Source organism: Schistocerca nitens, chromosome 5 (genome assembly GCF_023898315.1).
Source record: "Schistocerca nitens isolate TAMUIC-IGC-003100 chromosome 5, iqSchNite1.1, whole genome shotgun sequence".
In the NCBI taxonomy this organism is placed as follows: Eukaryota; Metazoa; Arthropoda; class Insecta; order Orthoptera; family Acrididae; genus Schistocerca; species Schistocerca nitens.
In genome coordinates, this window is record NC_064618.1 from 360,986,316 (window position 1) to 361,012,536 (window position 26,221).

Genomic DNA, 26,221 nt, shown 5'->3' on the forward strand with positions numbered 1-26,221 from the left:
TCTTGGAGTAACCACCCAGAAACACCTGAAGTGAAATAACCACATAAAAGAAATTACAGGAAAAGCATGCGCCAGGCTGAGAGTCACTGAGAGAATCTTAAGGAAATGTAATTCATCCACCTACAAAATACTCGTTCGACCGATTCTTGAATATTGTTCATCAACCTGAGACACTTACCAAAAACACCCTCAGCCTTACACCGTAAGGTGACCTGCGGATATAGATGCAGTTGTAGAAAGTTGAAAAAAATTACATACTTCATAGGCATTCCACGTGACTCCCCTTAGTCACACAGACATCAAAGAGCTAAGCCATTTCGCGTCACACTTTCTGAAGCATATGTTGAGTCACAGACGCGAGAGCATTAGAAATGCGCATTTTGAATTCTGGAACTGTTTTTGGCAAAGGGAGCACATACACAAGGCACGAAATCCATGGATGTCAGGTCGGTAAATCTAGGTGTCCGAGACCAGAAAACAACGTCGTCATGTCCAAAACAACCGATCCAACGACCTGGAAGACGTTGGTTGAAAATTTTGTGAACCCCCATAACCCAGTGCGGGGGGTGCTCCTCGCTGGCAGACCTAATCCGTGGAATCCATATCCGTCAGTGGCATCAGCCATTGCTCAAGCATGTCCAGGTATGTGCTTGTTGAAACACTTAGCTCAATGAAGAGAAATGGGCAGCGTAATTTTTGTGCTGACACCACCAGACCACGTTAACTTTCGGTAAGTCAAGCCAATGTGAAATTACGCACGAAGGCTTTCCTGCATCCCATATTCAAGTCTTCTACCGATCAACCTTGCCAATTACGTGGAAGGTTGCCTTATCGCTCAAAATTAGACGTGCAGTAAATGTTTATTCCTCTGTAGCTTCTAGCATTGTCGAAGCATAATTTTTACATTTTACGCAGTCTTTCGGTTTCGATTCACCACACTAGCCAAAGGATCAAAATCTTGAGCTTTCTTTTACATTCTCTGTATTTCTTATCGATTTATCACTATGCATTAGAAAGTTATAACCGTTCACAATCGCTATGTTCGTTTGGAACTACCCTGTATATACTGCCACTACAGTTTCTATCCTCTACATTTCCCTTAGTGTACCATGGAATTTATTCTCCAGTGTCTTAACAGATGGTCTATCAGCCTGTCTCTTCTTCTAGTTAGTGTTTTCTTCATTATTAACAGACGTTTCACCCACAGCTGTTCGTGGCTATACCTTATAGCCTCTACACGAAGGCTGTTCTTTCTTTCTTTCTCTCTTTTTCCTCAAAATCCGATTGGTTGCGAAATTTAAACCGCAGTGAAATTCTGATGAAGCTTTGCGCAGATGTGTTACGCAGTGTCTAATGTCGCACTTTTCAGTTACGAGCATACAGTGAGCACGTCAAGATGCCTAGAACTACAGTCTCCCGCCAAGTGTGAAGTGCATGCTGTTATTCTATTCTTCCTGCAGTTCCGCCCGATTCCATGAAGCCCACATAACATAACTGTAGTGCATAATAACTGTGCAGTAACTTTGAAGCAGGACGTACAGACGTTCACGATGCAGGCATTCAGGGAAGGAAGCGAGTGTCAACCAACGATCTTGTTAAACGAGCGGATCAGGCGATTTGAGAAAATCGTCTACGAAGGGCAATTCAGAACAAGCGAAGAGGAATGTTATCATCAGCCATTCTTCTTCTTCGTGACAATGCACGGCAGCACACTGCAGCCGCAACAAAGACAAGCCTCCAGTGTTTTCTGTGGGAAGTGTTTTGTCACTCACCATAACGCCTGGTTTTCATCTATTTGATCACATGAACCTCTGGCTATGAGGACGGCATTCTGGCACAAACAACGAGCTGCAGACAGCCGCAGAGAATTGACGGAAAGCACAGACGGCTGTCTTCTATGTCGAGGGTATTGGAAAGCTGACACAACGCTACGACAAATTTCTAAATCGGAGCGGCGACTATGCAGAGAATTAGCTGGAACATTAGCTGAATGTTGCAAATAAAACGGTTTTGATTTTCATTATGGTTTCCATTAAGCAAACGATTGAGCCTTAAAAAAAAAACCGCCATCGTACATCGGAAATCTCTTTCGCATTGCTCTTTTAACCACAGGAAATGGCTACATACAGCCAACGGTACGATGGAGATAAAAGTAAAGCTATATTCTCAGTATAGTGTGCTGTCTCTCCCATTGTGAATGAGACAGTGAGGCTTATGCACTCTTTTCAATCTGTCTACTGCTTCAAATGGTCGTATCAAACTTATATAGTGTGCACATTATCACTTTACGGAAGCAGCTGTCAGAACGAGAAGTTGCTCGCCGAATTGAAGCTCACTTCCCCGACTTAATTTGAAAATTCAGCCACTATCGTGAGACGAATAACATTTAAAACTTGCCTCTTAGTGACTGCTCGCAGTAACATCACCACCTGATGACCAATACCTACAAAGTATGGTTCACAGATACCCTGAATATAACGCAACAGATCTTCATGCCGCCGTTCTCGAGGAAACTGGGTCGTCTGTGGTGACCCAGGCAGATCTTTCTTTTAGTCATAAGTCTTCTGAGTAGTTTGATGCGGTCTGTGACGAATTCCTCTCCTGTGCCAACCTTTTCATTTCAGAGCAGCAATTGCAATACATTTCCTCAATTATTTGCTGTATGTATTCCAATCTCTGTCTTCCTCTACAGTTTTTACCCTCTATAGCTCCTGCTAGTACAATGGAAGTTATTCCCTGATGTCTCAACAGATGTCCTGTCTTCCTGTCCCCCCTTCTTGTCAGACTCCTTTCCTCGCCGATTCTGTGGATGGACAACCTCCTCATTCATTACCTCATCAGTCCGCCTATTTTCCGACATTCTTCTGTAGCACATCTCAAATGCTTCAGTTCTCTTCTTTTCCGGTTTTCACACAGTCCATGTTTCACTACCATACAATGCTGTGGCCCAAATGTACATTGTCAGAAACTCCTTCCTCAAATTAAGGCCTATGTTTGATACTAGCAGACTTTTCTTGGTCATGAATGCTTAACAGATGGTCTATCATCCTGTCTCTTCTTCTAGTTAGTGTTTTCTTCATTATTAACAGACGTTTCACCCACAGCTGTTTGTGACTGTACCTTATAGGCTCTATACGAAGGCTGTTCTTTCTTTCTTTCTCTCTTTTTCCTCAAGATCCGATTAGTTGCGAAATTTAAACAGCAGTGAAATTCTGATGAAGTTTTGCGCAGATGTGTTACGCAGTGCTAGTCTGCTTTTGATGTCCTGCTTGCTCCGTCTGTCATTGGTTATTTTGCTGCCTAGGTAGCAGAATTCCTTAACTACTACATCTAGTTGGTGACCATCAATCCTGATGTTAAGTTTCTCGCTGTTCTCGTTTCTGCTAATTCTCATTAGCCTACTTTCGTCTTTCTTCGACTTACTGTCAGTCCATATTCTATACCCATTACAATGTTCATTCAGTTCAACAGGTCCTGTAATTCTTCACGTTCACTGAGGGTAGCAATGCCATCAGCGAATCTTAACAATGATATCCTTTCCCCTTGAATTTTAATCCGACTCCTGAATCTCACTTTTATTTCCGTCATTGCTTTTTGGATGTATACACTGGAAAATAGGTGTGAAAAACTACATCCCTGTCTTAGGCCGGTATTACACTATCAAATTTCTTTGTCAAAGATTTGATCAAAGATGTGATACAATATTCCGTCCAATATATTTGACAAAGATCTTTGACGTAGCGCTACAAGGGGTATTACACTGTCATCAAATTTTTCGTCAAAGTTCAAGATGGCTGACAACAACTTGTTATTAACCGCAGCAGTTCTACGTACTCCAACTGCATTGTGTGCACATGCGGAAAAGAAGTGGGGGGAAAAAATGGAACCAACGAGGTTGACAGTCTTAAAAGTCCTGGGATTACAACTTGATAATAAATTCAGTTGGGAGGAGCACACCACAGAACTGCAGAAAGGCCTTAACAAATCTGTATTTGCAATTCGAGTGTTAGCAGACATAGGCAACATAAAAATGAAAAAGCTTGCATACTTTCATTCCATAATGTCATATGGGATAATATTTTGGGGTAAATCTTGAAGTCAAACAAAAGTTTTCAAGGTCCAAAAGCGTGTAACGTATTATTTGTGGAGTAAATTCACGGACCTCCTGCAGAAACCTCTTCAAAGAACTGGGTATACTAACTACTGCCTCTCAGTATATTTACTTCTTAATGAAATTTGTCGTAAATAATATATCTCTTTTTCCAACAAACAACTCAGTTCATACATACAATACCAGGAACAAGGACTTAAAAGCACTTTAGTTCAAAAAGGGTCCACTACTCAGGAACACTCATCTTCAATAATTTGCCAGGAAACAAAAAATTTAGTTAGAAATAAAGATCAGTTTAAAAGGAGCCTGAAAGACTTACTACTGGCCAACTCCTTCTACTCCATTGGCGAAATTTTTAATAGAAACAAATGATGTATTGTATTTATTCATACTATTAGTATTGTTATTTCAGCTTAAAAAAATCGACATGTTCCACATCCACGAGGATCTCCTCAGCACGGATCTATGGAACGAAAAACTAATCTAATCTGGGTGAAGCCGTGGGTTTTACGACGACACGATAAAAGCATTCAACAAAACTTGTTACGTAAGCTTACAGTGGAAGACAAGTCGTACATCAATTACTTAAGAATGGATGAGCATACATTTCTGTATGTGCTCAATGAAGTGTATCCTCATATCACAAAGCACAATATTCACTTAAGAACTGCTACATCTTCAGAAGACAGGCTCACTATAACACTCCGATTCCTTGCTACAGGAGAGGGTTATGTTAGGTTAGGTCAGGTTAGGTCTCCAATCTTCTTAATCTATTTTTGTATTCAGGGTGCCTCACGTTGTAAAGCGCCTCATCAGTTTCAGACATCTCTATTAATTGTCGGCACACACCAATTGTTGTTGTTGTTGTGGTCTTCAGTCCTGAGACTGGTTTGATGCAGCTCTCCATGCTACTCTATCCTGTGCAAGCTTCTTCATCTCCCAGTACCTACTGCAACCTACATCCTTCTGAATCTGCTTAGTGTATTCATCTCTTGGTCTCCCTCTACGATTTTTACCCTCCACGCTGCCCTCCAATGCTAAATTTGTGATCCCTTGATGCCTCAAAACATGTCCTACCAACCGATCCCTTCTTCTAGTCAAGTTGTGCCACAAACTTCTCTTCTCCCCAATCCTATTCAATACCTCCTCATTAGTTACGTGATCTACCCACCTTATCTTCAGCATTCTTCTGTAGCACCACATTTCGAAAGCTTCTATTCTCTTCTTGTCCAAACTAGTTATCGTCCATGTCTCACTTCCATACATGGCTACACTCCATACAAATACTTTCAGAAACGACTTCCTGACACCTAAATCTATACTCGATGTTAACAAATTTCTCTTCTTCAGAAACGCTTTCCTTGCCATTGCCAGTCTACATTTTATATCCTCTCTACTTCGACCATCATCGGTTATTTTACTCCCTAAATAGCAAAACTCCTTTACTACTTTAAGTATCTCATTTCCTAATCTAATACCCTCAACATCACCCGACTTAATTCGACTACATTCCATTATTCTCGTTTTGCTTTTGTTGATGTTCATCTTATATCCTCCTTTCAAGACACTGTCCATTCCGTTCAACTGCTCTTCCAAGTCCTTTGCTGTCTCTGACAGAATTACAATGTCATCGGCGAACCTCAAAGTTTTTACTTCTTCTCCATGAATTTTAATACCTACTCCGAATTTTTCTTTTGTTTCCTTTACTGCTTGCTCAATATACAGATTGAATAACATCGGGGAGAGGCTACAACCCTGTCTCACTCCTTTCCCAACCACTGCTTCCCTTTCATGCCCCTCGACTCTTATAACTGCCATCTGGTTTCTGTACAAATTGTAAATAGCCTTTCGCTCCCTGTATTTTACCCCTGCCACCTTCAGAATTTGAAAGAGAGTATTCCAGTCAACATTGTCAAAAGCTTTCTCTAAGTCTACAAATGCCAGAAACGTAGGTTTGCCTTTTCTTAATCTTTCTTCCAAGATAAGTCGTAAGGTCAGTATTGCCTCACGTGTTCCAACATTTCTACGGAATCCAAACTGATCTTCTCCGAGGTCGGCTTCTACCAGTTTTTCCATTCGTCTGTAAAGAATTCGCGTTAGTATTTTGCAGCTGTGACTTATTAAACTGATAGTTCGGTAATTTTCACATCTGTCAACACCTGCTTTCTTTGGGATTGGAATTATTATATTCTTCTTGAAGTCTGAGGGTATTTCGCCTGTCTCATACATCTTGCTCACCAGATGGTAGAGTTTTGTCATGACTGGCTCTCCCGAGGCCATCAGTAGTTCTAGTGGAATGTTGTCTACTCCCGGGGCCTTGTTTCGACTCAGGTCTTTCAGTGCTCTGTCAAACTCTTCACGCAGTATCTTATCTCCCATTTCGTCTTCATCTACATCCTCTTCCATTTCCATAATATTGTCCTCAAGTACATCTCCCTTGTATAAACCCTCTATATACTCCTTCCACCTTTCTGCCTTCCCTTCTTTGCTTAGAACTGGGTTTCCATCTGAGCTCTTGATATTCATACATGTGGTTCTCTTCTCTCCAAAGGTCTCTTTAATTTTCCTGTAGGCAGTATCTATCTTACCTCTAGTGAGACAAGCCTCTACATCCTTACATTTGTCCTCTAGCCATCCCTGCTTAGCCATTTTGCACTTCCTGTCGATTTCATTTTTGAGACGTTTGTATTCCTTTTTGCCTGCTTCATTTACTGCATTTTTATATTTTCTTCTTTCATCAATTAAATTCAATATTTCTTCTGTTACCCAAGGATTTCTATTAGCCCTCGTCTTTTTACCTACTTGATCATCTGCTGCCTTCACCACTTCATCCCTCCGAGCTACCCATTCTTCTTCTACTGTATTTATTTCCCCCATTCCTGTCAATTGTTCCCTTATGCTCTCCCTGAAACTCTCTTCAACCTCTGGTTCTTTCAGTTTAGCCAGGTGCCATCTCCTTAAATTCCCACCTTTTTGCAGTTTCTTCAGTTTCAATCTGCAGTTCATAACCAATAGATTGTGGTCAGAATCCACATCTGCCCCAGGAAATGTCTTACAATTTAAAACCTGGTTCCTAAATCTCTGTCTTACCATTATATAATCTATCTGAAACCTGTCAGTATCTCCAGGCTTCTTCCATGTATACAGCCTCCTTTCATGATTCTTGAACCAAGTGTTAGCTATGATTAAGTTATGCTCTGTGCAAAATTCTACAAGGCGGCTTCCTCTTTCATTCCTTCCCCCCAATCCATATTCACAAACTATGTTTCCTTCTCTCCCTTTTCCTACTGACGAATTCCAGTCACCCATGACTATTAAATTTTCGTCTCCCTTCACTACCTGAATAATTTCTTTTATCTCGTCATACATTTCATCTATTTCTTCATCATCTGCAGAGCTAGTTGGCATATAAACTTGTACTACTGTAGTAGGCATGGGCTTTGTGTCTATCTTGGCCACAATAATGCGTTCACTATGCTGTTTGTAGTAGCTAACCCGCACTCCTATTTTCCTATTCATTATTAAACCTACTCCTGCATTACCCCTATTTGACTTTGTGTTTATAACCCTGTAGTCACCTGACCAGAAGTCTTGTTCCTCCTGCCACCGAACTTCACTAATTCCCACTATATCTAACTTTAACCTATCCATTTCCCTTTTCAAATTTTCTAACCTACCTGCCCGATTAAGTGATCTGACATTCCACGCTCCGATCCGTAGAACGCCAGTTTTCTTTCTCCTGATAACGACGTCCTCTTGAGTAGTCCCCGCCCGGAGATCCGAATGGGGGACTATTTTACCTCCGGAATATTTTACCCAAGAGGACGCCATCATCATTTAATCATACAGTAGAGCTGCATGTCCTCGGGAAAAATTACGGCTGTAGTTTCCCCTTGCTTTCAGCCGTTCGCAGTACCAGCACAGCAAGGCCGTTTTGGTTAATGTTACAAGGCCAGATCAGTCAATCATCCAGACTGTTGCCCCTGCAACTACTGAAAAGGCTGCTGCCCCTCTTCAGGAACCACATGTTTGTCTGGCCTCTCAACAGATACCCCTCCGTTGTGGTTGCACCTACGGTACGGCCATCTGTATCGCTGAGGCACGCAAGCCTCCCCACCAACGGCAAGGTCCATGGTTCATGGGGGGGACACCAATTGTATTTACCGGCAATGTTTATAAAAACACTACAGACGACAGAACGCTGCAGCGATGCTAGCGCTCCATGTGGTAACATGTCACATTGCAGTGAACAGAAGACAAGCGGTTTCTTTGATCAAATATTGGACGACATTTGACAAAGTCCCTATTACACTATCAAATATCTTTGACAAAGACATTGAACAAAGAAATTTGATAGTGTAATACCGGCCTTACACCCTTTTTCACCCGAGCCCTTCGTTCTTGATCTTCCAGTATTTTTCTCTTGTACATATTGTATATTACCAGTCTTTCCTAGTACCTTATCCCTATTTCTCTCACAATTTCGAAATCTGTCGACTGCTTTTTCGAGGTCGACAGATCTTATGAAAGTGTCTTGCTTGTTCTTCACTCTTCAGTCTTGCTTCCATTATCGACCGCAACGTCGGAGCTGCCTCTCTGGTGCCTTTACCATTGCTAAAGCCAAACTGATCGTCATCTAATAGATCCTCAATTTTCTTGCCCATTCTTCTGTATATCATTCTTGTCAGCAACTTGGATGCATGAGTTGTTAAGCTGATTATAGATAATTCTTGTACTTGTCGGCTCTATCTGTCTTCGGGAATGTCTGGATGACGTTTTTCCGAAAGTCTGACGGAACATCGCCAATCTCATACATTATAGGCACTAACGTGAATAGTTGTTTTGTTACCACTTCCTCAAATTATTTTAGAAATTCCGATGGAATGCCTTCTTTGATCTTAAGTCGTCCAAAGCTCTTTTAAATAGTTTCTCATATTGGAACCCTCATCTCTTCCCTACCGATTTCTGTTTGTTCTTCTATCACGCCATCAGACAAGTCCTCCTCCTCACAGAGGCCTTCCACGTACTCTTTTCACCTGTCCGTTCTCTACTCCGCATTTAATAGTGGAATTCCCATTGAACTCTTTAATGTTACACCCTTGCTTTTAATTTCACCAAAGGCTATTTGACTTCTCTGTATGCTATGTTAGTCCTTTCGACAACCATTTCTTTTTCGATTTCTTGACATTTTTCACGCAGACATTTCGCCTTAGCTCCCTGAACTTCCTATTTACTTCACTCCTAAGTTACTTGTATTTCTGTATTCCTAAATTTCCCTGTACATTTTTGGACTTGCTTCTTTCGTCGATCAATTTAAGTATTTATTCTGTTGCCCACTGTTTCTTCACAGTTACCTTCCTTGTACCTAAGGTTTTCTTTCCAACTTCTGTTTTTGCCATTTTTAGAGCTGTTCATTTCTCTTCAACTTAACTGCCTACTGACCTATTCATTATCGTAATATTCATTGCCTCACAAAACTTCATTCCTTAATACTTCTGTATCCCATTTTTGTGTACACTGATTCTCCCTGACCAGTCTGAGACAGAGCAGAACCGTTTCTCTGATTCTACACGATTGTCTTGGCGTTTAGGCGTCCATTACAAACAACAGTATGTCTATCGCCCCCCTCCAAATCACCACGATGCACACAAGATATGGGCAAGGTCATACTGGGATGGAACCTGAGTTGATTGAGTCATTAGTGCAGGATTCGTCTGCAGGGTTTTGGGTCAGTCATGTTCTGGGTGAGTAACATATACAGATGTTGGAAGTGTCTTACCCTAATTGAGCTAATTTGAAGCTTTTACAGTATGGAACTATATTCTCCAACCTATTTCCCAATGCTACAGTCAACATTTAGATCATGGTTTGTCTTTCAAGATGAACGTACTGACCTCACTTCAAGAAAACCTTCTCCCAGTATACAGGATTTAGTTGGTTAGTTAGTTTGTTAGTTAGTTACATGTCCCCAAACATTATTTGAATGCTTCTTTTATTGAAATGGTGTGGAATGAGTTAGTTATAGGATATGAATACATGATTAGTGAAAATATTAATGAACACTGAATGGAATGCCCTTCAGTATCTGCTAATGTGAACCTAAATGGGCATGCAGTGTATTGTCAGGGGAAACATCCTCACACAATGGATAACTTAGGAGGGCACTGTTGAATGAGGCAGGTCTGAGCAACAATGCCTAGCAGCTCATGGACAGCATGCTAAAAGGATCCAATCATGTTACAGTGCATGGAGTGGAGCAATGCAATTTCAAAGAAACTAAACCGGCATGTGTTCCAAGGTGTACAGATGGGGTGAAACATTTTTAAGGCAATTTAGTTAATCCCACAGACGTATTGGAGGAAAGCGTGCAATGTGTCTTGACTGTTGAATTGATTAGGAGAAAGTTTTTTGTATAAGTTGGAGGCTAAATTCATTGAATGCTGGTCAGAAGCAAATTAAAAATAATTTTTCACAGTTTTTGATCTCTTTAAAAATAAAAATAATTCTGCTGATTTTATGAGCCCATTTGTTATTAAAAATGTCCCCACTTTACATCAAACACAAAACAGCAGATACAGTGGAAACTGCAGGCCATGCATAAAAAAGATGAACAGTCAATTTTATTCTGCTGGAAAGGTTATGGCCAATCTTTTCTGAGATGTAAAAAGAGATCATTCTTATTAATTACTGTCAAACAGAAAATCAATAACTGGTGAATACTAAGCAAGCATTCTAAAACCACTGCATGAAAACATACGTGAAAAGATTCTTGTATTGCAGAAGAAAGGTTACATTTCTTCAAAGGAGTGAAAACATTGGCAACAGAAAAGAGCTTTATGGAATTATTGACTGGGAGATCCCATAGGCTTGTCAGCAGGCTAATCAGAAAAGTTTTCTTTCACTATGTGCAATTAATCCCCCCTCCCCTCCCCCCAATTCTTTGCATGAGAATTCTATCTTACACATGTCTATTTATCTGTTTAGTGAAAATGATTGTAAGGGGAATACGTATAGTGTGGTGTCATGTTGATATTGTTTGATGACAAGAAGAGGTAGAGGGCAAAACCCAGTGCCAGTTCCTAGATTTCACCTTCCAAACAGCCACAAAGGGACCACCAAGTTTAACACCCCCAATGAACGGACAGTGTCACATGACCTCACTTCCTGAGATACTCCCGAGAGGTTTGGAATTTAATCCAGTACACTGATGGTAAGTCTGATGATCAGGGGGGACTTCAAGCTACCACCTCCCTCCCCCTCCACTTTATGGTCAAACACTGGAGGTGAAAATTTTTTCCACAACCAGGATTCCAACTGGCTACCTCTGAGCCAGGTGCCATCACACGGGCATGAATTAACCACCCGGGCTACAAAAGTGAGTCAGCAACAGGGAAAGTGGTAGAGGAGTCAGGAGATTTCATATTACCTAACCCATTCTTAGCAGTGCTAGAGGGAGTTTCCAACTATGGGTGTATGTCTCCTTACAATAACCATATACCATGGAGGGTCCCTCCCATTAAGAACTGTTCTACTAGATACTTATCTATTCAGTGCTTGGTCAACTATTTTTCTAAACATAAGCCACTGTTCCTCTAAATGTTCCTGTCCAGAGGTAAATGTTTAAAGTTTCTCTTTTAAATATGGCACAACTGTCTCTTTATCTAGCAACTGAACATGTAAATCTTTCTACTTGTTTTAATTGAACTTCAGTAGTGTCTGTTGCTACAATGGTTTGATAGTCATTGATACCAGTTTCAATATGGGCATCATCAAAGAGTGAGATTACACATTAACAGGAATAAGTACATTCTGTGAGATACTTATTTAAAGTTTACTAACAATGAATTATGACTAGTGCTAATCTACTCATATTACTTATTAGGAGAGTTTCTTCTTAATTACTTGATATTTATATATGTATATATTCATATACATAAGGAGAAAAACACGAGCTTCCATAAAAGCCACTACTTCTCCTCTCCTACAAAACATATATTGTTTGTAGTAACTTTACACATACCACATTCAACTGTCTGTATACTGGCAAGATCGAGATCTGCTTAATATAAACATTACTTGTATGTCATTTACATCCCTGAGTCCAAAGATTCTGATTAGTTGCAGAAGAGAATGGCTAATGAGGCATTCTTTTAGTTTGCTTTTGGTTATTTAGGGACTTTTAGTTTCCTGCCTGATGACTGCTGGTAAACTATTATAGATTTTTGCACCAGAATGTAAAACTCCATTCTGAGCCCTAGATAATCTATATGAAAATTTCTTTTTCTTCTAGTATTGTGGTTGTGAATCTCACATTCATCCTAAATTCACCCTTGTTATTAATTGAAAATACTATAATGGAGCATTTATATTGTCATTTACGTGTAAGAACCCCTTGATACCTGTTGAGGCTTCTGCAAGATATTTGTTATCAACATTACACAACATTCTCATTGCACACTTCTGTATTTCCATGGACTAGATAGTCTTGCCTTTCAGTGAAAGTATGTTTGTAATCTCATCTGCGGTTCAACAAAATGACAGAGATTTGTAAGGGCAAAGGGGACAAAACAGAGCTTTCAGATTAACTTATTCAAGTGCTATTGTCACATCCACCTGGATGCCTGGGAACTTCATGCAAGGTGCCTCATCCACTGAGTGCTCATTTATGTTTATTTCTGCTGCCTATAAGTTATTTTTATTTGCTTTAAATGGCATATAATGATTACTTTGTAAGATGGGTGGCTATACTGTTTGTAGTGAACAAACTTCAGCCTGTTCCATTTTTCTACTGGCTGTGTCAGGTATGGATGTGTTTGGGTCTTTTGTTAGTGTACTAGTATAACAGCAAACATGATTGTTTTTTAATAATTCTACAATGTGCCAGGTGAATCATTTATATGAGCCAAAAACAAGAGCAGTTCAAGCACCAAAGCTTGCAGGCCAACACATTTAATTTGCCCTAATTTAGAACGTATTCTTATTCCTGTCACACTGTTTGTTAATTTGAATCTACATTTTCTATGTCTTTAATGCCATACCATTTTAGTTTTTCTACTAGAATTTTGTGATCTACATAGCTGAAGCCCTTGGCAAGATCACAGAAAATGTTTTCTGAGTATAGAGGGGGAACTGAATTCTTCTTAAAAAGGTATTCTCAAAGAGATGGTAAGCCACCTCCTCAAAAACTTTTGAGAACACACAAATTATGGAGATGGGTGTACAATTACTTTTCTCCACTTTTATGAATGGATGTTACTATTGTATACTTAAGTCTTTTAAGAAACACACCTTTGAGTCAATGAGTGTTTACAAAAGGAACTGAAGTTGGACATACCAAGTCAGTACAAGATGTAGTGCTTGATTTGAAATGTCATTATAGCCAGAAGAGCTTCTGCTTTTCAGTGACATAATGATTTTTGTGACTTCTCTGACAGATGATATGGGAAAATTGATGTCTCCTAGTGGAGCCTGCAAAGGCTGTGTAAATGCATGTTGTAACACTTTCTTGGTTGAACAACATTTCAGGGCTGCGGGAGAGTATCTAGAACAGCGAAATTATTCCAAAATTTGGTGTTATATTCATAAAAATGCTCTCAGTAATACTGTTATGTATCATTATTTCTTATTGATGAAAGTACGCTTAATGTAAGAATTGTGTGTAGTAATTATGAATGATGCTAGATATATTCACACAGTACAATACTACATTTACAAAACTATTAAATTTAAATAAGAATTTTAATTTGTAGTAAAATTGAAGGTATTTATGGCTGTGTACTTCAAAATTGTTTGCAGAGTTGTTTTTGTTGCGGTCTTCAGTCCAGAGACTGGTTTGATGCAGCTCTCCATGGTACTCTATCCTGTGCAAGCTTCTTCATCTCCCAGTACCTACTGCAACCTACATCCTTCTGAATCTGTTTAGTGCATTCATCTCTTGGTCTCCCTCTACGATTTTTACCCTCCACGCTGCCCTCCAATACTAAATTGGTGATCCCTTGATGCCTCAGAATACGTCCTACCAACTGATCCCTTATTCTAGTCAAGTTGTGCCACAAATTTCCCTTCTCCCCAACTCTGTTCAGTACCTCCTCATTAGTTATTTGATCTACCCATCTAATCTTCAGCATTCTTCTCTAGCACCACATTTCAAAACCTTCTATTCTCTTCTTGTCTAAAGTAACTTTTGTCCGCGTTTCACTTTCATACATGGCTACACTCCATACAAATACTTTCAGGAACGACTTCCTGACACTAAAATCTATACTCGATGTTAACAAATTTCTCTTCTTCAGAAACGCTTTCCTTGCTATTGCCAGTCTACATTTTACATCCTCTCTACTTTGACCATCATCAGTTATTTTGCTCCCCAAATAGCAAAACTCATTTACTTCTTTAGGCATCTAATTTCCTAATCCAATTCCCTCCGCATCACCCAATTTAATTCGACTACATTCCATTATCCTCATTTTGCTTTTGTTGACATTCATCTTATATCCTCCTTTCAAGACGCTGTCCATTCCGTTCAGCTGCTCTTCCAGGTCCTTTGCTGTCTCTGACAGAATTACAATGTCATAAGCAAACCTTAAAGTTTTTATTTCTTCTCCATGGATTTTAATTCCCACTCCAAATTTTTCTTTTGTTTCCTTTACTGCTTGCTCAATATACAGATTGAATAACATCGGGGAGAGGCTACAACCCTGTCTCACTCCTTCCCAACCACTGCTCCCCTTTCATGCCCCTCGACTCTTATAACTGCCATCTGGTTTCTGAACAAATTGTAAATAGCCTTTCACTTCCTGTATTTTACCCCTGCCACCTTCAGACTTTGAAAGAGAGTATTCCAGTCAACATTGTCAAAAGCTTTCTCTAAGTCTACAAATGTTAGAAATGTAGGTTTGCCTTTCCTTAATCTACTTTCTAAGATAAATCGTAAGGGCGGTATTGCCTCACGTGTTCCAACATTTCTACGGGATCCAAACTGATCTTCCCCGAGGTTGGCTTCTACCAGTTTTTCCATTCGTCTGTAAAGAAATCTTGTTAGTATTTTGCAGCCGTGGCTTATTAAACTGATATTTCAGTAATTTTTACATCTGTCAACACCTGCTATCTTTGGGATTGGAATTATTATATTCTTCTTGAAGTCTGAGGGTATTTCGCCTGTCTCATACATCTTGCTCACCAGATGGTAGAGTTTTTTTCAGGGCTGGCTCTCCCAAGGCTATCAGTAGTTCTAATGGAATGTTGTCTACTCCCGGGGCCTTGTTTCGATTTAGGTCTTTCAGTGCTCTGTCAAACTCTTCACGCAGTATTATACCTCCCATTTCATCTTCATCTATGTCCTCTTCCATTTTCATAATATTGTCCTCAAGAACATCGGCCTTGTATAGACCCTCTATATACTCCTTCCACCTTTCTGATTTCCCTTCTTTGCTTAGAACTGGGTTTCCATCTGAGCTCTTGATATTCATACAAGTGGTTCTCTTTTCTCCAAAGGTCTCTTTAATTTTCCTGTAGGCAGTATCTATCTTACCTCTAGTGATATACGCCTCTACATCCTTACATTTGTCCTCTAGTTATCCCTGCTTAGCCCTTTTGCACTTCCTGTCGATCTAATTTTTGAGATGTTTGTATTCATTTTTGCCTGCTTCATTTACTGCATTGTTATATTTTCTCCTTTCATCAATTAAATTCAGTATCTCTTCTGTTACCCAAGGATTTCTATTAGGCCTCGTCTTTTTACCTACCTGATCCTCTGCTGTCTTCTCTATTTCATCTCTCAAAGCTACCCATTCTTCTTCTACTGTATTTCTTTCACCGATTCTTGCCAATTGTTCCCTAATGCCCTCCCTGAAACTCTCTACAACCTCTGTTTCTGTCAGTTTATCCAGGTCACATCTCCTTAAATTCCCACCTTCTTGCAGTTTCTTTATTTTTAATCTACAGTTCATAACCAGTAGACTGTGGTCAGAGTCTACATCTGCCCATGGAAATGTTTTACAATTAAAACCTGGTTCCTAAATCTCTGTTGTAACATTATATAATCCATCTGAAATCTTCCAGTATCTCCAGGCTTCTTCCATGTATACAGCCTTCTTTCATGATTCCTGAACCAAGTGTTAGATATGATTAAGTTATGCTCTGTGCAAAATTCTCCCAGGCGGCTTCCTCTTTCATTCCTTACCCCAATTCCATATTCACCTACTATGTTTCCTTCTCTTCCTTTTCCTACTGCCGAATTCCAGTCACCCATGGCTATTAAATTTTCGTCTCCCTTCACTATTTGAATAATTTTTTTTTTATCCCATCATACATTTCATCATCTGCAGAGCTAGTTGGCATATAAACTTGTACTACTGTGGTAGTCGTGGGCTTCGTATCAATCTTGGCCACAATAATGCCTTCACTATGCTGTTTGTAGTAGCTTACCTGCATTCCTATTTGTTTATTCTTAATTAAATTTATTCCTGCATTACCCCTATTTGATTTTGTATTTATAACCCTGTATCCACCTGACAAGAAGTCCTGTTCCTCCTGCCACTGAACTTCACTAATTCCCACTATATCTAACTTTAACCTATCCATTTCCTTTTTTAAATTTTCTAACCTACCTGCCCGATTAAGGGATCTGACATTCCACCCTTTGACCCGTAGAATGGCAATTTTCTTTCTCCTGATAACAGAGTATAAATGTAGATTTGCATATTTTTGCAGATTTATGCATTTAACATAAACATCCAAGATTTGTTTCCTCTTGTTTTTCTTTTCATTAAAGACACTGAAAATAAAGTTTGGAGAAGCAAGTTCAACTGTGAAAAACAGAAATATTTTATGGAACACTATCTCAAATTCATTGTTCATAATTGAGTCATATTTTAAAATATGGGCATAAACTATTAAATAGTTATTAATTGTCCACTAATGGCATGTTCCAGGAAAATTCCTTAGAGACTTCTTGGGCAAAAAGCAGAGAAGAATCTTGGTTTTATAATTCATCTGGCTGGGACAGAAAATGAGATTTGTTGTTCACAGTTAGTCTAGTTCCAAGATGACCTCAGTATACACAAAACCAAGGTGAGTAAAACAACTTTTTACTGGTCAAATGTTTTGGTAATTCCTTAGGCTGGCAGAGGGTCTTTAGGAATTCTGAGGGTATTCTCTAAAATAATTTTCCTAATTATTATCACACGAAGTTACTGATTACATAGCAAACATGTAACGTTCTATGAAGTAGAATTTTTGATTTGGTAGAGTATGTTTTAACACTTTGAAGATACACAACTTATGGTGACTATGCATCAGCACTTGGCACTGCAAGGCATTATAGTGTCCATATGACATGAGCAACAAACACAAAAATGATGTCAGTTACTAAAACAATGTTTGAAAATGACAAAAATTGTTCCTCTGAAACTTCCTACAGCGTTCCAAGAGCAAGATTGTGTGAGTTCCATTTTTCCATTAGAAAAATAGCAATGAAAATGCAAATAACATCCATAATTCATAACTTAACCTTACCCTTATGCATAAGTAGCAAATTACGCTGTCATGAAGCTATTTTACCACAGTTACAGTGAATTAGAAGTTCTGATACATAATGGAAACAATTTTAAAAAGGCATTGAAACCATTATTACTTGATAACCCAAACTTCTTGGAGAAATTTTCAGTATTTTACTGAGAAAAAATGTCACTTCTGTAGTGCAGTATCATGATGGCATTCTATGGAACTAGCAAAAATCTAATTAGCACATAGTATTGTGACCATAAATGTTTCTTTTTCAGTTTCTGCTTATATTGCATGACACTCTTATGTGACTTATAGTTCCCTGCTTTCATTTAAATCTTGTGTAGTTGCTGAAATGTTTATGGATGTGTTACAAGCAAAACAGACATAAAATGAAGAACCTGCCAGTCAGGCCTCAGCAGCCAGAGACTATGGTCATGTGTGTGCGTGTGTGTGTGTGTGTGTGTGTGTGAGAGAGAGAGAGAGAGAGAGAGAGAGAGAGAGAGAGAGAGAGTTTTGTCTAATTCTGATGAAGGCCTGTTTGGCTAAAACCTTTGCTTGATAATGTTTTTATTGTGCCTATCTGCAACTCAGTATCTCTGCTATAAGTAGCAACTATCTTTTTAATAATATTGTCCATATTCAACAACCCACCATTATTTATAATGTGGTGGAGTGTACTTCTGGTACCACTACCTTTCACCCCTTCTTCTGTTCCTTTCATGAACGGTGCATGGGAAGACTGACTGACTGTACTCTGTATGAGCTCTAATTTCTATGATTTTTTCATCATTTCGTGAGTCATACAAGAGTGGCAGTAATAGGTTAGCTGACTATCTGAATTTCTACAGTAAATTCATAATGCACAATGCCTCTCTTCTAGCAACTGCCACTGAACTTTGTTGAGCATCTCTGTAACACACACGCTTACTAAATGACCCCATGACTTATTGGGCCATTCTTCATTGGGTCATCACTATCTCTTCTGTTAATCCAGTGGGGTGAGGATCCCGTATTGATGAAAAGTACTTGAGAATTAGTCAAAAAATGTTTAGTAACACACTTCTTTTGTGGATGAATTGCATTTCCTTAAGATTCTTTCAGTGAATCTCAGCCTGGCATCTACACTTCTTACAACCTGTTTTATACTATCACTCTACTTTAGATTGCTTCAGATTTTTACTTCTAGGTATTTTACCACATTTACTGTTTCCTAATATGTGTCACCAACAGTGTAATCAAAAAGTACTGAATTTCTCTGCCTATTTGTGTGCAGTATATTATACTTATTTATGTTCAGTGTCAACAGCGAGTCCTTGCATCAAATATCAATCCTCTGCAGTCTTCTGCTATACCTGCTTTCCTGTAGTCATATGTTTTGTCTGCAAACAGCCTCATGTAGCTTCTGACACTATCTACTAAACCATTGATTACTGAAAGCATTTCCTTGTGGTACTTCTGAAATTACCTTCACCTTTGTCAGTTATTTCCCATTTAGGCTGATATGTTGAATTTTATCTTCAATAAAGTATTCCAGTAAAAATTATCAACACAAATACATGCTAAGAGGTGAAAAAAGCCTGGGATTGCATATTGTACAGAAATTTAGGGTAAACAGAAGCTTTTGAGAATTGACAGCATATGGAAATTCAAATACAAAACTAAGGAAAGTGATAGGAGGGGCTAATCAGCACATATAAATAAACAATAGCTGTCTGACTCAGTACATCAGAGAGCACCTGATGCTTGCAGAAGTGAGAAACATTCTCAAAATATTGTGATAAGAAGGCAGGAGGAATTGACAGAGTACACAAGAAGATATCGTGCAGCATCACTATCAGAAACTATGAGCTCCTACATAATAATATGCAGTTATGAACTTCTCACAGCAATGAAGGGTGGAACATCTGATGTTCCTGGCAAAGCTAAAACATTAGGTTAGCCTTCATTTCTTGATACATTTTGGCCGGCCGGAGTGGCCGTGCGGTTCTAGGCGCTACAGTCTGGAGCCGAGCGACCGCTGCGGTCGCATGGTCGAGTCCTTGCCTCAGGCATGGATGTGTGTGATGTCCTTAGGTTAGTTAGGTTAGTTAGGTTTAATTAGTTCTAAGTCCTAGGAGACTGATGACCTCAGAAGTTAAGTCACATAGTGCTCAGAGCCATTTGAACCATTTGATACATTTTGGATGCTTGCCTTTATAGCATTTGTCAGATAAAACAAAACAGATCTTACTGTGTTCAAGTAGTAGTCAATATAGCTTACTAAATGTGGGATTACATTTCTTCTTAGATAGATACCAGCCATATTAGAGTACATACCACATCAGCATAGTTAGTGGGAAAATAATAATCTGTTGTACATCTACACATTTAGCTAATACTTTTTGTTGTTAAAGTGGTTCATGTATCTGATTACAACTTGTGAATGAAAAAATTGATGTATTAAGTATTCTATGAAAATAATAGCCTTCCACAGTTTTTTTGAGAGACCACATAGTTCACAAATCCTCACCACTATTTCATGTGATAAAAATAACAGTCTGACTGATTGTAAGACCATTATCTTGACTGATCATATCACAGACTAAAGTCTCACATTTATTTCATGTAATAACAAATACAGGTTTACTGATAATAAAAAACAATATTTTATAAAGAGAGTAATCTCTATTTGTCACTGGCACATAACTAAATTATTGACTACCAGTATGCAAATTATGTTGCAGGTGACCTCTTCCACACCTGGCAGCATGGAAATGACCTGTAGGCATTGCCAGGAATCATCATAGGATTCAGAGACAATACAGTCCATTGTGGCCAGTTTTTGGGGCAAATAGTTCATAACTATGAAGTTGGCAAAAGTGATTTGAAATTAAAAAGAATTGGAGGTATTTAAACATCTTTGTCAATAACTTGTACAGGTTGCCTCACACAGAAAATTGTTTTTTCTTGTTTTCTGAAATGTGTATCACAACACTGTCACCCTAAAGTTATTTTTACATAAGCTCAAAAATAAATGTAATGAGTCTACTACCACTGGAAACACTGTGATATGTCAAAGACTTGCCACTTTTTCCTCTAAGCAAGGTAATAAATGAAGAAATGTCATTTACTTTGACATAAATGTCAGGATAAATAATTTGAAAATTATTTCCTTAACTGTTTCAGTGTCTTAAATGATGTAATTTTATTATCAATTTTCAAATAGCTTATCTTATTACCTCAGCTTTTTTCATTTGGGATGCTGATTTGTGTCCACCTAATTTCAAGGTGTATATTTATATACATATCATTCTTACAGTATTCTTCCAAGCCTTTTTATGGGAAAAGTACAAAATTTTTACTTGTGTATAACAGAAGTGCTGCCCCCCCCCCCCCTCCTCATACACACACACAAACTATTGGGTGGGGGTGACAGTGAGTACCTTAGGTTTAGGTCAGGGAGGTTACGGGAGCAAAGTATATGCTGTAAGGATAGCTCCCATCTGCACAGCTCAGAAAAGCTGATGATGGTGGGGAGGATTCAGATGGCACAGGTTGTGAAGCAGCCACTGACAACTTGCATGTTGTGTTCTGCTACATGTTGTGTCACTGGGTGTTCTACTTTGTTTTTTGCAGCAGTTTGGTGGTGACCATTCACTCTGATTGACAGCTGGTTGATTGTAATACCAACATAAAATGCTGTGCAGTGGTTGCAGCAGAGCTGGTACAAGACATGGTTGCTTTCACAGGTGGTCCAGCCTTAGGTTTAGGTCAGGGAGGTTACGGGAGCAAAGTACATGCTGTAAGGATAGCTCCCGTCTGCACAGCTCAGAAAAGCTGATGATGGTGGGGAGGATTCAGATGGCACAGGTTGTGAAGCAGCCACTGACAACTTGCATGTTGTGTTCTGCTACATGTTGTGTCACTGGGTGTTCTACTTTGTTTTTTGCAGCAGTTTGGTGGTGACCATTCACTCTGATTGACAGCTGGTTGATTGTAATACCAACATAAAATGCTGTGCAGTGGTTGCAGCAGAGCTGGTACAAGACATGGCTGCTTTCACAGGTGGTCCAGCCTTTGATGGGGTAGAATAAGCCTGTGATGGGACTGGAGTAGGAGCTGCTGGGCGGATGGATAGGGCAGTTCTTGCATCTTGGTTTTCCACAAGGGTGTGATCCCAGTAGCAGGAGATTGGGGGTGGGAGTGGCATAGGAATGGACTAGCATGTTGTGGAGATTGGGTGGGTGGCAGAACACCGCCCTCTGGGAGGGGATGGAAGTATCTTGAGTTGGATGTCCCTCATTTCAGGGCATGGTGATAGATAATCAAAGCACTGTTGAAGGATGTGATTCAGTTGTTCCAGTCCTGGGTGGTACTGGGTGACAAGGGGGGTGCTTTATTGTGTTTGGTTCTTGAGATGTATGTGAGAATCAAGTGTGTGACCTTTGTGAGGCCTTCAGCATGCTGGGCAAGGGAGTTTTTATCACTGCAGATGCATCTGCCACAGGTGGCCAGGCACTTCCAAACAGCTTGGCCACCCATAACAGACGCATCTGCAGCGATGAAAACTCCCTCATCCAGTATGCTGGGTATGACAACCAACCAGCTGTTAACCATAATGAATGGCCACTGCCAAACTGATGCCAAAAACAAGGTGGAATACCCAGTGGTGCAACATGCAGCAAAGCACAACATGCGAGATTTCAATGGCTGCTTCATAAACCATGCCATATGGATCCTCCACACCATCACCAGCTTTTCTGAGCTGCATGGGTAACTCACTGCCAACCCTCCCCCCCCCCCCCCCCCCCCCCACTGCCCAACCAATAGTGTGTGTGTGTGTGTGTGTGTGTGTACATACACCATTCCCTGTCCCAGTACCCCTATCCAATACGTATCAGCTAGTTGTATGCTGCAGGTTGCCATCTCACACCCTAGTCTGTGAAACTGTGTTCCCAGCCATCTGCCATCTGCCCCCTCTACCTGCACCCCTAGCTAGCCTACAGATGGCTCCTCACTTTCCCACGAGCTGCTAGACGCTTACCCCCAACCACCTCCCTCTCTCCATCCCTCACCCCACCCCAACTTGTACCCCCCAACCCCCACCTTGCCCTAGTACACTCACCATGGGCCAGAAAAGAGCTGGCAGTCGACTGCTAGCAAAGCAAAGCCCTGTACCTTTTGGTAGTGTACTTGTTGATGACACAGTGCTTCTGCCTTTCGGTTAGTCATCTCCTTTATTCCAGAGTAGGCTCATAACATTGTGTAGGTGAGATTTGATTAGTTGGATGTAACACTATCACTTCCAAACATCTTGATGTCCACTGACAATGAATTTTGTAATATAAATCTATATGCACCCATGGCCATGGTGTTCTAGTGTGTAGAGCACTAGACTCTGGCCCCGGAAGCTCCAGATTCAGTCCCAGGTGGGGATGGGATGTCCATATTCCAGTCCCACCAGCATGCCCCAGGTCCACTCAACCTACTATCAAATGAGTACTGGTGATCTTCACCAAGAATAAAGAGCAGCTAGAACAATGGGCATGCCATTCTCCCCCTCCAAGTGCTGCGGCAAAGAAAGGTCACACTCTACTTACAGTCAGGCCAATAGCCCAGTCACAGGCTGTGCACCATAGACTTTACTGTTTCTTTTTTCTTCTGTGACAGTTGTGATACAAACACACAAGTTTTCAGGTTTCACTGTGATTACTTCTGGTTTCTACAATTCAAGACATTTGTGCATAATATAGTATAACTAAGGTGAAAGTGCAAAACTTACATAATTAAGTTTGAGAAGAAGGAGGTAGGTACTGGCAGAACTGAAGCTTTGAGGTCAGGTCATGAGTCATAGAGGGATAGCTCAATTGGTAAGAACATTGCATGCAAAGGCAATGTTATGGATTTGAGTCCCAGTCTAGGGTACAATTTTCATTTGCCAGGAAGTTTCTAAACAAAACTTACTAGTTTGTAACTACTCTGGATGTGTTTAATAAATGTAGTGTAATGAGTGTATTTTCACAGCAAAATATAACATCATTCCCATAGTTTTCAAGCATGGCATATTTACAGTTGTGAACGTACTGCTGAAGTATATCTATAAAATGATGAATGTGTGAAGACCTATGTAGTCTCTCACTAACAGCTGCACTGGCTGTTTTTAACATGCTAATGTAAATTATCATATTCAAGAGAAAAAAACAATTTTTCTCAGATCCATGTTGACTTAATTTATAATTATGAATATATTGCAACTGTTTAAAAGCGAATGGCAGTAACCGAAATATTTTACCTCACACTTCTTTTTCATCTTTGCCTGTACCAGGATTCACTGACAATATGTCTCAAAGAAATAACCTTGGGTGACAAATGTTTATGTGTCCTGAAAGGTTTTCCATAGTTTAAATATAGGGGCATATTACCAGCTGTCATCCATTTCTTCTAGTCATAGAATGTAAGGAAATTATTTTGTTTGAGGCAACCTGTGTTATAATAATGTAAATGACTTCCTTCATGAAATACAGTAAAAATTCTGATGTTTACTGATAATAAACTGTGTATTGTATCCTACATTATAATTATTGACAATTTAAGACATTATTAACAATTTTATTATATATATTTTTAAAAATGTTGCTATTGTTGAGTACTAAATCTTTCTTCTGTGGCTTAGATACTGGACTATGTGCATTCAGTGGAGATTAATGAATACTAGCCACACACATGCAACCCTCAGAGCAGGCAAGGGTTTCATGTTTCCATTTAACTCTGTTGTGTACATTATAAAAGTTGGAACTGTTTTCCCAGAATTTTTTATGTCCCTCAAACTGCTTTCAAAATACAATTATATTAATTTACTTAAAGGGAAGAGTGCAATATGGAACATGGCAGAGTATAAAGAAACAAAGGTGGCACAGAGTTTATTTTATACAGAAATTAATTTGGCAACCTGCAGTAAATTTGTTCCTTTGTTCAGCACGATGTGGTAAAAACTACACACTGAATCTGAATAGACTGCTTCAAAGACATTTTTAAACTTGAAAATAGAAGTAAATGTATTTCTAAGATGGGCGAGTTTCTGCGAATAATAAAAATAACAAGAACAATGATGACTAATGCAGATGTTTTTTTCTCTGAACATTAATCTCACACTGCATGCACATTATCTTATGTCTACAATCGTGGCATATGTACTCAAAGAGATTGAGTTCTTTTCAAGAAAATGCTTATTATTTGTGTAAATATTATGTACAAGATCCTTCTAGAAAGAGTACAAGCAAAAACCAAATGTACTGCTCAGAAGTGTGGCAAGTTCAAAACTACCATAGACTGGATGACTATACTGTATTCTGTAGTTGCTTGAAGTTAAAGAATTGCGATATGCTGTATATGTATCCTTAATAATGTAATGAAAATTAGAGGGAGTCAAATAGATTAACTTGTCCTTCATTTTAAAAGCAACCTTTTGCATCAGTGTCAGTGTGTACCTTTGTTTTTATGCCTATATAAAATAATGTGACAAGAATAAAGTGTTTGTTGCATCTGCAATAACATATTTTAAGGTAAATATGAGATCCATCAAATTTCATTTAATCTATTTGCACAATAAGAAATTAAGGAGAGAAAATTTTTAACTACTAGCAACAAAAGTGAAACCATCAAACTGACATTTATAAATCCAAGGCTATTTCTAAAATTAAATTCTCTTTTACAGTTCCTATACATCATTCTGTAACAGTCACAAACTACACATAGAAAAGAAGCAGAAACAAAACAATCAAAGCAAACAAAGTACATAAAAAAGTAAAAAAGAAAGAAAGGGCAAATGAATAGAGGTTCTAAATTAGATAAGTACAAGGTGCACTCAAGGTCTAAGATCTCAGATTTTCTTTCTCAGAACTGGGAGCAGATAGAAACATACAGTTTGGCTTCAAATATATGGGCACATTTGTATGGAAAAAGAAAAAAAAAGGCAGCATTACACAATACACACAACTCTAGCGGCTGCAATGAGAAGTGTTTTTGATACTATAAATGGTGACATTTTCATTTGAGTTAAACATATGGTGATGTTGCTGTGAATGTGCATCCATCAGTACAACACGTCAAAGAATGCCATGTGACAATGAAACAAAATAATTTTGGCTTCACACCAGCCAGTCAAACAACATAGTCACGCGATTGGAGGCAGTTATTTTGTTTTTCATCAAGACAATGCAACAGTGTAATGGGTAGATAACTTTGAAATGGTTTCTCATGCTTCTTCCCTGATATGGCTGCTGGTGATTTTTGGGTTTCTCCAACAATAAAAAAACGCTCACTGTAGTTGCACATTTTCCAGCTGTGTCACCATTGTATCTACGACTTTGTAATGGTGAAAACAGACTCCTAAGGAAGTTTTTGCAGCAGCTATAAAATTATGATATTGATGTGAAAAGTGTGTAAAGTTGCAGGGAGATTACACATTGAGATATGACAAGAGTTCACTGTTTGTGAAAAAAGAATTCAGGGACCTTAGAACTTGAACACGTCTCATAAATTAAATGCCTCATGAAATTAAATCTGGGGAATGATATCAGATTCCCTAGTACAGATTGGGAATTTAGAAAGATGGAGAGAGGTAGA

The 26,221-nt window shown here is 39.2% G+C and overlaps 1 protein-coding gene across 5 annotated transcripts in view; it reads left to right on the forward strand.

Annotated features, from left to right (window-relative positions):
* Window positions 1-22,376, forward strand: part of LOC126259555 (homeobox protein OTX2-B-like) — a 352,489-nt gene extending 330,113 nt beyond the window's left edge. For 4 of the 5 annotated variants that reach the window (XM_049956444.1, XM_049956443.1, XM_049956440.1 and 1 more), the window contains exons 6-7: window positions 17,044-17,182; window positions 20,341-22,376. In XM_049956444.1, coding sequence (XP_049812401.1) covers window positions 17,044-17,124 — 81 coding nt within the window. In that variant the 3' untranslated portion in view covers window positions 17,125-17,182; window positions 20,341-22,376. The remainder of the gene's footprint in view (window positions 1-17,043; window positions 17,183-20,340) is intronic. The other variant, XM_049956441.1, reaches the window with a different exon arrangement.
* Window positions 22,377-26,221: the final 3,845 nt, after the last annotated feature.